The sequence below is a fragment of the Lynx rufus genome, unplaced genomic scaffold (genome assembly GCF_022079265.1).
Source record: "Lynx rufus isolate CCGP_SWC_20201006 ecotype Redwood Valley unplaced genomic scaffold, mLynRuf1.p SCAF_21, whole genome shotgun sequence".
In the NCBI taxonomy this organism is placed as follows: Eukaryota; Metazoa; Chordata; class Mammalia; order Carnivora; family Felidae; genus Lynx; species Lynx rufus.
This window is the reverse complement of record NW_025814836.1, coordinates 9146947-9159296: the sequence shown is the minus strand read 5'-3', so window position 1 is coordinate 9159296 and position 12350 is coordinate 9146947. Positions and strand designations below refer to the sequence as shown.

Sequence of the window (12350 nt, the reverse complement as noted above, 5' to 3'; positions counted from 1 at the left end):
GGAACCCCTGGTATCCCCCACCCAAAATTTTCTTTTATAAATTTTTTTTAATATTTTATTTATTTTTGAGAGACAGACACAGCACAAGTGGGGAAGGGGCAGAGAGAGAAGGAGACACAGAATCCGAAGCAGGCTCCAGGCTCCGAGCTTAGCACAGAGCCGGATGTGGGGCTCGAACTCACAAACTGTGAGATCATGACCTGAGCCGAAGTCGGAAGCTCAACTGAACCACCCAGGCACCCCTCCCCCACCCAAAATTTAACTCAAATGTCTCCAGACTCAAATTCTAGTCTTGACTATCCCAACCTACTTGTTTGTTAAGTACGCTGTTCAAGTGTCCTGTTTTTGCTCTCCCCAACCTTCCCCAAGAGACTGTGAGTCCCATAAAACCAGAATGTATTTCTTCCTTTCTTTATATCAAGGAAGATGACCACAGAATACTTCACATATATCAGATACTCAACTCAAGAATGTTGGCTAATTTATATATGAGACCACTCTAGGATACTTTCCCGGCTAATTCTAAAGATTAATTTTGTTCCTTCTTAGGATATCTCCACTTGACAGCAGTCTCTGTAAACTACAGCACATAGGCCAAATCCAGCCCACGAGCTAAGAAGGAGTCATCGTGCAAGGGGAATGACCCACAGGGCCCTTAGAAACCTGGATGGCCCTCGAGACACCTCTAGACAAGATGTTTATCTTACTGGTTTAGCAATTCCACTCCAAGCACCCGATTTTGTGGACAAACCCCAATGGGTCTGCCAACTCTGGGAATCATTGTAGCTGTCACGCGCCATGCTCACCACAGGAGAGAAATCATGAGGAGGGAAAATGAGTAATAGTAGGAGGTTGTGGGATGATAAAAAGCTGTTTAATGTTTGACAAATTCAAGTTCATAAAGAAGTTTCCTTGAATTTAATAAAGATGCTAAAAATGTTCTTTGCATTTTTTTTTAATATTTACAGGTTTTTTAACAAAGTTCTGTACATAAAAATAAATATACAGAAACAACCCCATCAACTGTCTGCATCAGTAATCCTCGCTGGTGGGCTCACCATTTACAAGGAAGACATCATTCAACGCAACCTGTCACAGAGACTGTCCTACCAGCAAGGACTTCTAACTTGAAGAACCATTACTAGTCTCTTTCATCTCAAGATTGTTAGTCACCTGGAGGGTCTTATCTACCAACTAGCAATAACTCATGAAATCAATGAACACACTCATTGTGTTCACAGTTAGTGAACTGTGACCAACTGTCACTACTGCTAGTGGTGAGGTCTATATCCTATGTGGACTTCGACCATTAAAGATGCAGGTGTAGTTAAGATCAGAAATAAACCCCACTCCCCTTGGCTAGTCACTGTGAAAAGTGTGCGTAAGGCAATTGAACTGAGGGTTACGGATTCATCTTGCTAATGTCAAAAGCGACACTAACAAGATTCTTAGCCTCATCCACCAGCTGACGGGCCTCTGCGTCCGGGTCTCCAGGAGCAGGCTCCACCTCCTTCACCAGACAAAGGGTTGTAACCTGGGATGAGAGAAAGGAAGCAAAACAGTACTGGGAACATTCTGTATCAAACATAAAATCGTGATCCTCACATGCAAAGCACTACAAAGCTATGGATTCTATTCTCACGGACATTTTCACCAAACTTTTAGCTACCATGTGAAAAAAATAACTTTATTCTGTGACTGCACTTTGAATTGACTTTCGGCTGGGAATAAAAGAAGACATCCAGGTGGCTTCCCCAAAACACACAACAAATTTGCCCAAAAAAACCTCTCAAGATGGCTGGATTTAAATATATGGAGGCCCCTATTATAGTGCTTAACAAAATGTATACAGTTCAACGGCGCCTGGGTGGCTCAGGCAGTTAAGCATTTCTTAGTCTTGGCTCAGGTCATGATCTCATGGTTCATGGGATTGAGCCCCGAGTCAGGCTCTGTACTGACAGCACAGAGCTTGCTTGGGATTCTCTCTCTCCTTCTCTCTCTGCTCCTCCCCTGCTTGCGCTCTAACTCTCCCGCTCTAAAATAAATAAATAAGTAAATAAAATGTATACATGCAAATAAGGACTGTTCAAGCTACAGAAAATAAATTTAAAAAAATCAAAACAGAACAGAACTTGCTGTTCTCAGTGAGAAATGGGTAATCTATGTACTCTGCCCTCATTCTTAACCCTGCAAACTCACTAGCTTCCCAAAGTTAATGGACATTTGGTAACTGGGTTGAGTGCTCAGGCTTTAGGCCAGTGAGACCTTAACTGAGGTGGTTTTGCTCTTTACTTGCTGTGGCATCTTTGGGCAATAACTCCCTATGCCTCAATTTCCTTATTTGTAACACACCAAGCTAGTCAGAGAGCATCTAGCTCAGGATCAATGGAAATACTAAGATACCATGCACATAGCAATATCATGCATTACATTTTCTACGATTTCCACTCCTCTCCTAAATATCACCACTGTTTGCTCTGAAAAATATCCTTCCAGCAAGGTAAGTTAAAAAAAATTTTTTTTAATGTTTATTTTTGAGAGAGAGAGAGAGAGTACATGTGCAGGCAAGTGCAAGCAGGGGAGGGGCAGACATACGAGTGCCATCATTCCACTCACTGGGGCCTTGACTGACCTCCTTTTCAACTTATTGAAGGTTTACTTTTTTTTTTTTTTTTACTAAGTGGACACTGAGGCCAAGGAGGTTACAGGCCTTCAGAAAGCAGGATTTTCACCCACATCCTTGCCCTGGGACACTGGGTAAGAGGGCTCCCCAGGTTGGTGACTGCCAGGGGTATGGGGGGCTTGGTATGTGCTTCTTCTGTTTAATCTCCATAATCCTAAACTTCGGAATTAGCCTCAGTTTATAGACAACAAAAGGAAGAAACAGAACCTTGTTTTTAAAAGGTAAATATATGCCATAATTGCTCAAAATGCTTTAACGTTAGGTACTTACCACCTCCTCGCAGAGGTTTTCTGTCAGACTTCCGTTTCGGCAGGACTGATGAAGTAGAAGGCCCAGCACTATCTTCTTCCGGGGGCTTTCTTACATTTCCTTTGTAACTTTTTCCTTCTTGCATGCTGTCCCACATTTCAATCTTCTGTCTCCTTTTTTGTTCTTCAAGCTGAGGAAGAATCACACGTTACAGAATGAATTCAGAAGCTGTCATCTTCCTCAAAGAAAACGCAAACTGTGCCAATTTTCTAATTTTTGTTTTTTAATTTTAGGGCATGCAAACAGGAGAGAGACACAGAGGGAGAGAGAGAAACTTTTTTTAAAAATTTTTTAAAATTTACATCCAAGTTAGTTAGCATATAGCGCAACAATGATTTCAGGAGTAGATTCCTTAATGCCCCTTACCCATTTAGCCCATCCCCCCTCCCACAACCCCTCCCGTAACCCTCAGTTTGTTCTCCATATTGAAGAGTCTCTTATGTTTTGTCCCTGTTTTTTGTATTATTTTTGTTTCCCTTCCCTTATGTTCATCTGTTTTGTCTGTTTCCCTTGCCTCCGGAGACGTGTTAAAATCCTCATATGAGTGAAGCCATATGATATTTGTCTTTCTCTGACTAATTTCACTTAGCATAATACCCTCCAGTTCCATCCATGTAGTTGCAAATGGCAAGATTTCATTCTTTTTGATTGCCGAGTAATACTCCATTGTGTGTGTGTGTGTGTGTGTGTGTGTGTGTGTGTACCATATCTTCTTTATCCATTCATCCATCGATGGACATTTGGGCTCTTTCCATACTTTGGCTATTGTTGATAGTGCTGCTATAAACATTGGGGTGCATGTGTCCCTTTGAAACAGCACACCTGTATCCCTTGGATAAATACCTAGTAGTGCAATTGCTGGGTCGTAGGGTAGTTCTATTTTTAATTTTTTGAGGAACCTCCATACTGTTTTCCAGAGTGGCTACACCCGTTTGCATTCCCAACAGCAGTGCAAAAGGGTTCCTCTTTCTCCACATCCTTGTCAACATCTGTTGTTGTCTGAGTTAATGTTAGCCATTCTGACAGGTGTGAGGTGGTATCTCATTGTGGTTTTGATTTGTATTTCCCTGATGATGAGTGATGTTGAGCATTTATTCATGTGTCGGTTGGCCATCTGGATGTCTTCTTTGGAGAAGTGTCTATTCATGTCTTTGGTATATTTCTTCACTGGATTGTTTTTTGGGTGTTGAGTTTGATAAGTTCTTTATAGAATACTAACCTTTATCTGATATGTTGTTTGCAAATATCTTCTCCCATTCTGTCAGTTGCCTTTTACTTTTGCTGTTTCCTTAGCTGTGCAGAAACTTGTTATTTTGATGAGGTCCCAGTAGTTCATTTTTGCTTGTTTCCCTTGCCTCCAGAAACGTGTTGAGTAAGAAGTTGCTGCAGCCAAGATCAAGGAGGTTTTTGCCTGCTTTCTCCTCGAGGATTTTGATGGCTTCCTGTCTTACATTTAGGTCTTCCATCCATTTTGAGTTTATTTTTGTGTATAGTGTAAGAAAGTGGTCCAGGTTCATTCTTCTGCATGTCGCTGTCCAGTTTTCCCAGCACCACTTGCTGAAGAGACTGTCTTTATTCCATTGGATATTCTTTCTTGCTTTGTCAAAGATTAGGTGGCCATACGTCTGTTGGTCCACTTCTGGGTTCTCTATTCTGTTCCACTGATCTGAGTGTCTGTTCTTGTGCCAAGTACCATACTGTCTTGATGATTACAGCTTTGTAATATAGCTTGAAGTCTGGGATTGTGATGCCTCCTGCTTTGGTTTTCTTTTTCAAGATTGCTTGGTTATTTGGGGTCCTTTCTGGTTCCATACAAATTTGAGGATTATTTGTTCTAGCTCTGTGAAGAATGCTGGTGTTATTTTGATAGGGATTGCATTGAATATGTAGATTGCTTTGGGTAGTATCGACATTTTAACAATATTTGTTCTTCCTATCCAGGAGCATGGAATCTTTTTCCATTTTTTTTGTGTCTTCTTCAATTTCTTTCATAAGTTTTCTATAGTTTTCAGTGTATAGATTTTTTACCTTTTTGGTTAGATTTATTCCTAGGTATTTTATGGTTTTTGGTGCAATTATAAGTGGGATCGATTGCTTGATTTCTCTTTCTCTTGCTTCATAGTTGGTGAATAGGAATGCAACTGATTTCTCTGCGTTGATTTTATATCCTGCCACTTTGCTGAACTCATGAATCAGTTCTGGCAGTTTTTTGGTGCTATCTTTTGGGTTTTCCATATAGAATATCATGTCATCTGCAAAGAGTGAAAGTTTGACTTCCTCCTGGCTGATTTGGATGCCTTTTAGTTCTTTGTATTGTCTGATTGCAGAGGCTAAGACTTCCAATACTATGTTGAATAACAGTGGCGAGAGTGGACATCCCTGTCTTGTTCCTGACCTTAAGGGGAAAGCTCTCAGTTTTTCCCCATTGAAGATGATATTAGCGTTGGGTTATTCATATATGGAGAGAGAGAATCTTAAGCAGGTTCCACGCTCAAAGCGGAGCCCAGTGCAAAGTTCTAACTCACGAATGTGAGATCATGACCTGAACTGAAACTGAGTTGGACGCTCAACCGAGTGAGCCACCTGGCACCCCAACAATTTTCTAATTTAAAAGTCCTTCAAACCAAACCTTCACCTGTGTTTTCTTTAGTTAATAACAGTGCTGTCATCTAGTGGTAGGAATTTAACTCACAAACAGAAACTTTACTAAAGAAAGCAAAAGGCATCATGGAAAAATGAATACCGATCAGTTCTCCTGAAACTTGCCCATAGGAGGACATGTGAAAGAATTCTGACTTGGAACAGGTGAGCGTGGCTGGCAGGCCTGCTCTGTGGCCATGTGGCCATGTTACCTAAATCACTTAATCCCTCTGCTTTGCATTCTGTGAGGATCTAATGAGAGAAGATTTGAAAGTGCTTTGAAAGTCAAATACTACTGGAAACATAAGGAAAAACTAATCTTGGTGGAAAACTGTGCACAACAATAAGCACTTGAGAAAGCTTGTAATCCTACAGTGAGTAGGCACCCGAGGAGGGTGGGAACACGGTGCCCTGGGCCTTTGCCTCTGCTTCCTACTCCCAGAAGAACAACATTTCTGCCAGTAACTGGGTACCATAGCTTACATACGCTACATTTCCCATTCCCAGTGGAATCCAGACCCAAACTGCTGGTTTCATTCTGGTTCCAGTTACACTGTGATGTCACAAGGGTATGTGAGAAGATGCCTTAAGAAATCACATATCCAGAAAATTCCTCCATGGCTTTCAGAGCCCCTTGCTGATAACCCCAAATACCTGTCTCCCCATGCTTCTGCTGTCTGCAGATACAAGAAGTCAAGGAGGACATCATCTATTCTATACTCCTAGCTGACACAGAGAATGCCAGGATGGGACTCAGCTGACAAATCCTGAGACTACAAACAAGAGAGCGCAGTTAGCTGTGGGTCAGGCAGGCTCAGTCAGTTGATTATTACTATTATGTTTGTGAAGTACACGAGACAGAACCACATGTGCTACAACAATCTGAACACTGAACACAAGCTTTTGTCCCTTTGCCAATTTTCGGGGGCTCAGACTGCAATTTTAAAAAGTGATCTTTTAAAAAGATTATTTTTAGCTGCATCGGCAAACTGCATAAACGATCAAGCTATCTCATGGACACCACACAAAAAACTCAGGCCCTGAAGTCATCCATTCTGACATGCAGAAGGAATTCAACTTATTCGGTGGCTCTAGGAACAATAATAATTACATGGTTTGAGATCGGCAGAGCAAAAACCTAAAATATGCTCAAAACTGGCTCAAAAACTAAAAGAACTAAAACATGCTCAAAAATGGCATTTATGTATACTCTGCTGCCACTTCAATGAAAAATTCCTATGTGTGTTTATATATGGATAAATACTTCTGGAAAAAATATCTACAAATCCTAATAGGGAATGCTTGGGCAGCAGCAGGTAGAACAAGAAGATGAGAAACTTAATTTTCATGGTATTGATTTTTTATATCTCGAATTTTTTTACTCTGTGTGATTTAAAAAGTTAAGTAACAGCAATGTGCTAGTACATTCTAGGTTACTGGCTGCTTTTAGTGGAAATGTGCAACTACACACAGAAGAAGGCTGCTGAGAGAGTTACCATGGAGGAGGAATGTGTGGAGCAGGTGTGGTCCTGCTCTACCCTTTCTTTCTGGGCTCCAGCCAAGCTGGGGAGACCACACAGAAACCACAATAGCCACTAGCAGTGGCAGAAAGGCACATGACCCTGGAAACACCAGAGACACAGGCAAAGCCGACAGGAAGACCTATTGTTCTGCTGCCTTAGAGCCAGCAGAGGTTTCCTTCTGGGAGGATGAAGGGGGGCCCAGAAACATCTGGACTGACACTTCTCAGAAAGCAGAGTCCACACCTGGTCGTTTCAGTTACAGACAGGGTCCAATCTGGTGGGTGGTCTCGCACCTATGAAGGGCGGCACAATCCCCTGCTGGCTCAGGTCACTTCCAACCGCATCCTTGGTTCTTCCACCTCTCCCCTTCTCCTCCCCCCTCCCCAACCAAACCTGTAAAAAAGCTTTCAAAACTCCATCTCCTGCTCTCCTTCTCACCCTTGGGTTGAGCCCATCGCCACCCTCCCTGGGCTCTCCTTCCATCCGCCGAAGGTGGCCCCACCAAGCTAGTTCATATGAGATACATGGCTTGAAAGAGACAATGGAGGAAGAAGCTGAATGTGTACCCCGTGTGTCCAGTGCCACGGCACCCTGACACACCGTTTTGGGTGAAAATACTATGTGAGGAAACCACCGAAAAGCAAAAAGGTAAATAAAAGACATCTTTTGTAAAGGAGTCTTTTCCCCATAAACCGTAAGATATTGCACAAGGAAAGCATGCTGACAGATGCTAAGTGGAAATGATTCTGTCACAACCAGTTGTTCCCAGTACCCGCCCTAATGGGGGAGGCCATGCAGGCAAGCGTGTGTATACACACCCACACACACTCTTTTACCCACTAAGCCTCCAACTATTTCTTAAGACCATATATTCAAACTCAAACCGGTTCATACCTGTCTCAGTTTTTCCTTATGCTTTTCGACTTGTGCATTTAATTCTTCTTGCATTTTCAAACGGGCAGCTGCTAAAGCCTCTTGCCGTTTAACAACAACATCAGGTTCTAAAATGTCAGAAACAATTTGAGAAAAAAGAAACTCCTGAGAGTCCATATTATTGTCAGACAATACAAAAAAACATGGATTTTACACAAAAATTCTATTGCTCTGCATGTATTTTACTGCTTATGGGGGCAGAGGATTGTCCTATTGTCATAGTTCATAGCCCTAGTTAAATATCCAGGGCACCAGAAACCCTTTAGAAATGTGTTATGCCTGGGCTCCCCCAGCAATCCCAAGTCAGAGAGCCTGGCACAGCCCAGTGACTGAGACAGAAGTGGTTTGAGGGGCACCCCAAAATTCCATTCCACAACCTGGACACCTCCTGACACCCAGTCTCCAGGCTGACCAGAATGCTAGAAGACAACCAGGAGAAGATAAAGTTTTCTGATCATTAGCCATCACTTACCTGGCCCAGATCTATACCACAAAGAGGTAATGATCCTTAGATACTTTACCCTTGTTTCTATGGAAAAGAAACATCCTTCCAGTTAGCATTAATGGAAATGAGCTCCCCAGCTTTATCTGTTTTATTTGGTTTATAAAACAAAGCAGAATTTTATAAATATTCAGCTAAGTTCTCTATCTGCTCATCTACTCAGCCCACCATGTCAAGGTTCACCAAAGGGCAAGGACACAGGGGTGTGGCTAATTTTTAAAGAAGAAAACAGGGGCGCCTGGGTAGCTCAGTCAGTTAAGCATCCAACTCTTGATTTCAGCTCAGGTTATGCTCTCACAGTTTCGTGAGTTCAAACCCCCACGTTGGGCTCTGTGAAGAAGGCCCAGAGCCTGCTTGGGATCCTCTCTCCCTCCCTCTCTCCCTGCCCCTCCTCCACTCATGCTCTGTCTCAAAATAAATAAATTTTAAAAAATAAAGAAAAAACCAAAGAACTGTATGTTCAAATCAGCACTATACAAAAGTATAGGCAATCATCACTACCTAGACAGTAGTGGGAAAACACCACTTAATTGAATCCACATAAAATGGGCTAAAATGTTGTGGTCAGTCAAGGGAGCATATGCAGTGGTAGGAATGGCTGGAACTTTTAAGTAAATTATTTAGGTATTTACTTATTTTTGAGAGAGAGAGAGAAAATGTGACTGGGGGAGGGACAGAGAGAGAGGAGACAGAATCTGGAGCAGACTCCAGGCTCTGAGCTATCAGCACAGAGCTTGATGCGGGGCTCGAACTCATGAACTGTGACATCATGACCTGAGCTGAAGTCAGATGTATAACTAACTGGCTGAGCTACCCAGGAGCCCCTGGAATTTTATCTTAAACAAAACAAAATGACAATTCCACTTCACAGAAATATGAAGTTTGGTAACATTTGTAACTATCAGGTCATTCTCCATATAAATCAATCAAGTGTGGAGTTTTTAAACCTGATTTTCCTAACAAAATCGTACAACAGCACAACATAACACTTTGGGCTGCACATTTACTTTTTGCAGTGCTTCACGAAAACAACGAGTTCTCTTTAAAAATGCCCATCATCTCATAGATCTGCTCTCCCAGTGTAAGACAGATTTCACACTGCCAGCACCTCCGCCATGAAGAGGGCTGTACTGGGTGACGAAAGCAGTTTCCTAACATCACTGACACCCTCTTGATGAAATCCTGCACCTTATGCAAGATGAACAACTGTAATTTGAAGTTTGTTGTTGGATGTACAGCCAATAATCAAAAAGATGGGAGAGAATGGCAGGACCACAGGGCTTCGTGGGAAAGAGGAGAGGCATGTTTGAGTAAAGGACATTTCTAAGTCTTTCCACTAATGACTACTTTTGTGTCACAACATGTGCTTTTCTCTCTTCTCAGTAACTGTGGGGAGTCCAAAGAATGATTTTTATCTGTTTAATTATGCTGCTACTCCCCAAACATTTAACATTTCTTTTTTTTTTAAACTGTTTATTTTTGAGAGACAGAGAGAGTGTGAGCGGGGGTGGAGCAGAGAGACAGAGACACAGAATCCGAAACAGGCTCCAGGCTCCAAGCTGTCCGCACAGAGTCTGACGTGGGGCTCAAACTCATGAACCGGTAGATCATGACCTGAGCCGAAGTTGGACGCTTAACCGACTGAACCACCCAGGTGCCCCTGAACATTTATCGTTTAGATATGTCCTCAGAAACTAGCTTCTATCTAGCAAAAAGGCTAAATAAATTTTTGCCACAGCCAAATGTAACTTGAAAGCAGATCTGATGAGGAAGTTGCGAAAATCAAAATGTGATGGATATGAAGAACTAAGTCTGCATTTCTTGTCGCTCACAATGGTTCTAGAAATTTAGTAGGTAGACCCCCAAGTATGGAGAAGCTGTGAAATTTTCATTTCAATCCATCCCCTAAATGAAAAACCATTAAAAGATATGCAGGAGTGCCCTACCCACCACCAAGCAGGTTTTCCATCCCATGACAATCTCTGAAATTAAAAAACCTATTGCACATTTCCCCAAGATCAATTGCAGAAACATAAAATGGTTTTCCTCTCGTGCAGATTAGAAGCAAGACCTTCTTACTCTTGGTAACAGACTAACTTTTAAATGCTAGAAGAAAGAGGTGTAAAGCCACCGCCTTCCTTTCTGTTATCAGACACTACTAACCCACTGCAGCCGCAGCTCGGTCCAGCTGTCTCTGCCTCAGGGCCCTGAGTCGGGTGGAAAGCTTCTGAAATACCACGTAGAGAAGGATGCAGCTGAAGACGATGTACCAGCCATAGGTGGCTAGCAGGGAGCCCACTGAAAAGAAAACAGTTTTCAAGAAAGTAAAAAAACCATATATTGCTAGTGGACTTTTGCATAAAATTCACCAAAAGACAAAGGAAGCATAGCTCCTGCCCTCGAATCCCTCCGGGTCTAGCTGAGGAAATGGCCTCCTAAGTAGGCAGTTAAAATAGAAGCGAGTACAATTCGGGGGTCACCGAGAAGGGACTCCTCAACCATCTGGAGAGTCGGGGGTGGAGGGCAAGTCCGGAGAGCACGGGAAAGCGGGTTTTGACGGGTCTGGAGGGATGTTGATCCGACTCAGGAGGGCAAAGGCCTTTCGGACCTCAGAAATTTATAGACCGGGGTGGCCGTGGGGGCCGATACAGCGCCGGGTATGGGGGACGAAAGCGAGGTCTGGAATGAAATGCCAAGGGCCCAGTGGCCCCAGTAACGCAAGCCACAAAGGCTTGCTTCGCATAAAGGACTGGCGCAAAAAAGGGCCCGACGGCGCAGCCAGGAGAAGTGCAGCTCCTAGAGGGCCTCGGCGCGCGTTCCAGGCCAGCCGCCCGGACCTGCGTGGCCGCCACCGGCTCCCAGCCAGGCCACCCCTGGCCTCCCCAGGCCCCGCCGGGCGCGCAGCGGAGGACGACCCACCAAACATGGCGGCGCCCAGGACAGCTGGTGGCACCAACCGGCAACCCGGGGCCACTCACCCGTGACGTGGAGGAAGCGCAATCCCTCTGTCTCCAGGGCCGGCCGCGCGGACAGCTGCTGCCCGTCGCGCTCCATGGCCGCAGCCGCCACCCTAGGTGGCCGGTCCGCGTCAGCTCGAGTCTTCGCCTTCCGGCCCGCCCCTCCGTATACGTGGCGCTCCGGGGACTAGCGTCCCTGAGCCCCGGCCAATCGCGGCGCGACCCGGTCCTGAGACTCGGCCTATCACAGCGAGGGTGTGTCCATCCAGGAGGGGCGTGGCCAGCCGGGCGGGGCGGGGCGGCAACAAACTGTCCCAGCCGACTGCGCACCGTGTGGCTGGGCGGCCTCACCGCTCGCCTGAGGAAAGCCGCCTGACTGACCTGCGGGCCGACTCCCGCGGGCGTGTTTACTTTTGTACCGATTGCACGCCGACGTCCCTGGAGGTTAGGGGCCGCCTGGAAACAGGATTTGCGCCCACATCCTTGCCCCGGGCCCACTGGGCAGCAGAACTCGTCAGATGAAACGCTGGCAGCCTCCTCCTCCAGCTGCCCGTGTTCAGGCTAAGAAAGGCCCGCCGACTCTCACGGTTCTCCACCCCTCCAGAACCAAAACCTCCGGGGAAAGAATTAAGGCAGTGGCTCCAGCACGTATCGAATCCTACGAGGTGTCACGCGGCAGTAGCAGTTGTTATCACAGTTTCCTGGTTGTTTCCTCTGCCTGCAAAGCCTTCCTTCACCGCCTTCCACTCCTCTGGCGTCTCTGCCGCTCAGAGGCCTGCTTTAACCACCTTACTTGAAATTTG

At 44.7% G+C, this 12350-nt stretch overlaps 1 protein-coding gene across 1 annotated transcript; it reads right to left on the bottom strand.

Annotated features, from left to right (window-relative positions):
* Positions 1-937: 937 nt before the first annotated feature.
* Positions 938-11686, bottom strand: SELENOS (selenoprotein S). Its single transcript, XM_047086775.1, has 5 exons — positions 11569-11686; positions 10754-10888; positions 8050-8156; positions 2954-3122; positions 938-1534 (listed from the first exon to the last, which is right to left on the bottom strand). The coding sequence occupies exons 1-5, from the start codon at positions 11642-11644 to the stop codon at positions 1455-1457; spliced, it is 567 nt and encodes a 188-aa protein (XP_046942731.1). The 5' UTR covers positions 11645-11686; the 3' UTR covers positions 938-1454.
* Between the last annotated feature and the right edge of the window lie 664 nt (positions 11687-12350).

Bases quoted from the DNA above. Each gene is read 5' to 3' on its own strand.
- SELENOS (XM_047086775.1), bottom strand. From the start codon at position 11,644: ATGGAGCGCGACGGGCAGCAGCTGTCCGCGCGGCCGGCCCTGGAGACA. The intron at 8,157-10,753 runs GTTAGTAGTGTC...CTGACATTTTAG, and splicing joins CCGAGCTGCGGCTGCAGTGG to AACCTGATGTTGTTGTTAAA. The intron at 1,535-2,953 runs GTAAGTACCTAA...CTCTCATCCCAG, and splicing joins AAAACCTCTGCGAGGAGGTG to GTTACAACCCTTTGTCTGGT.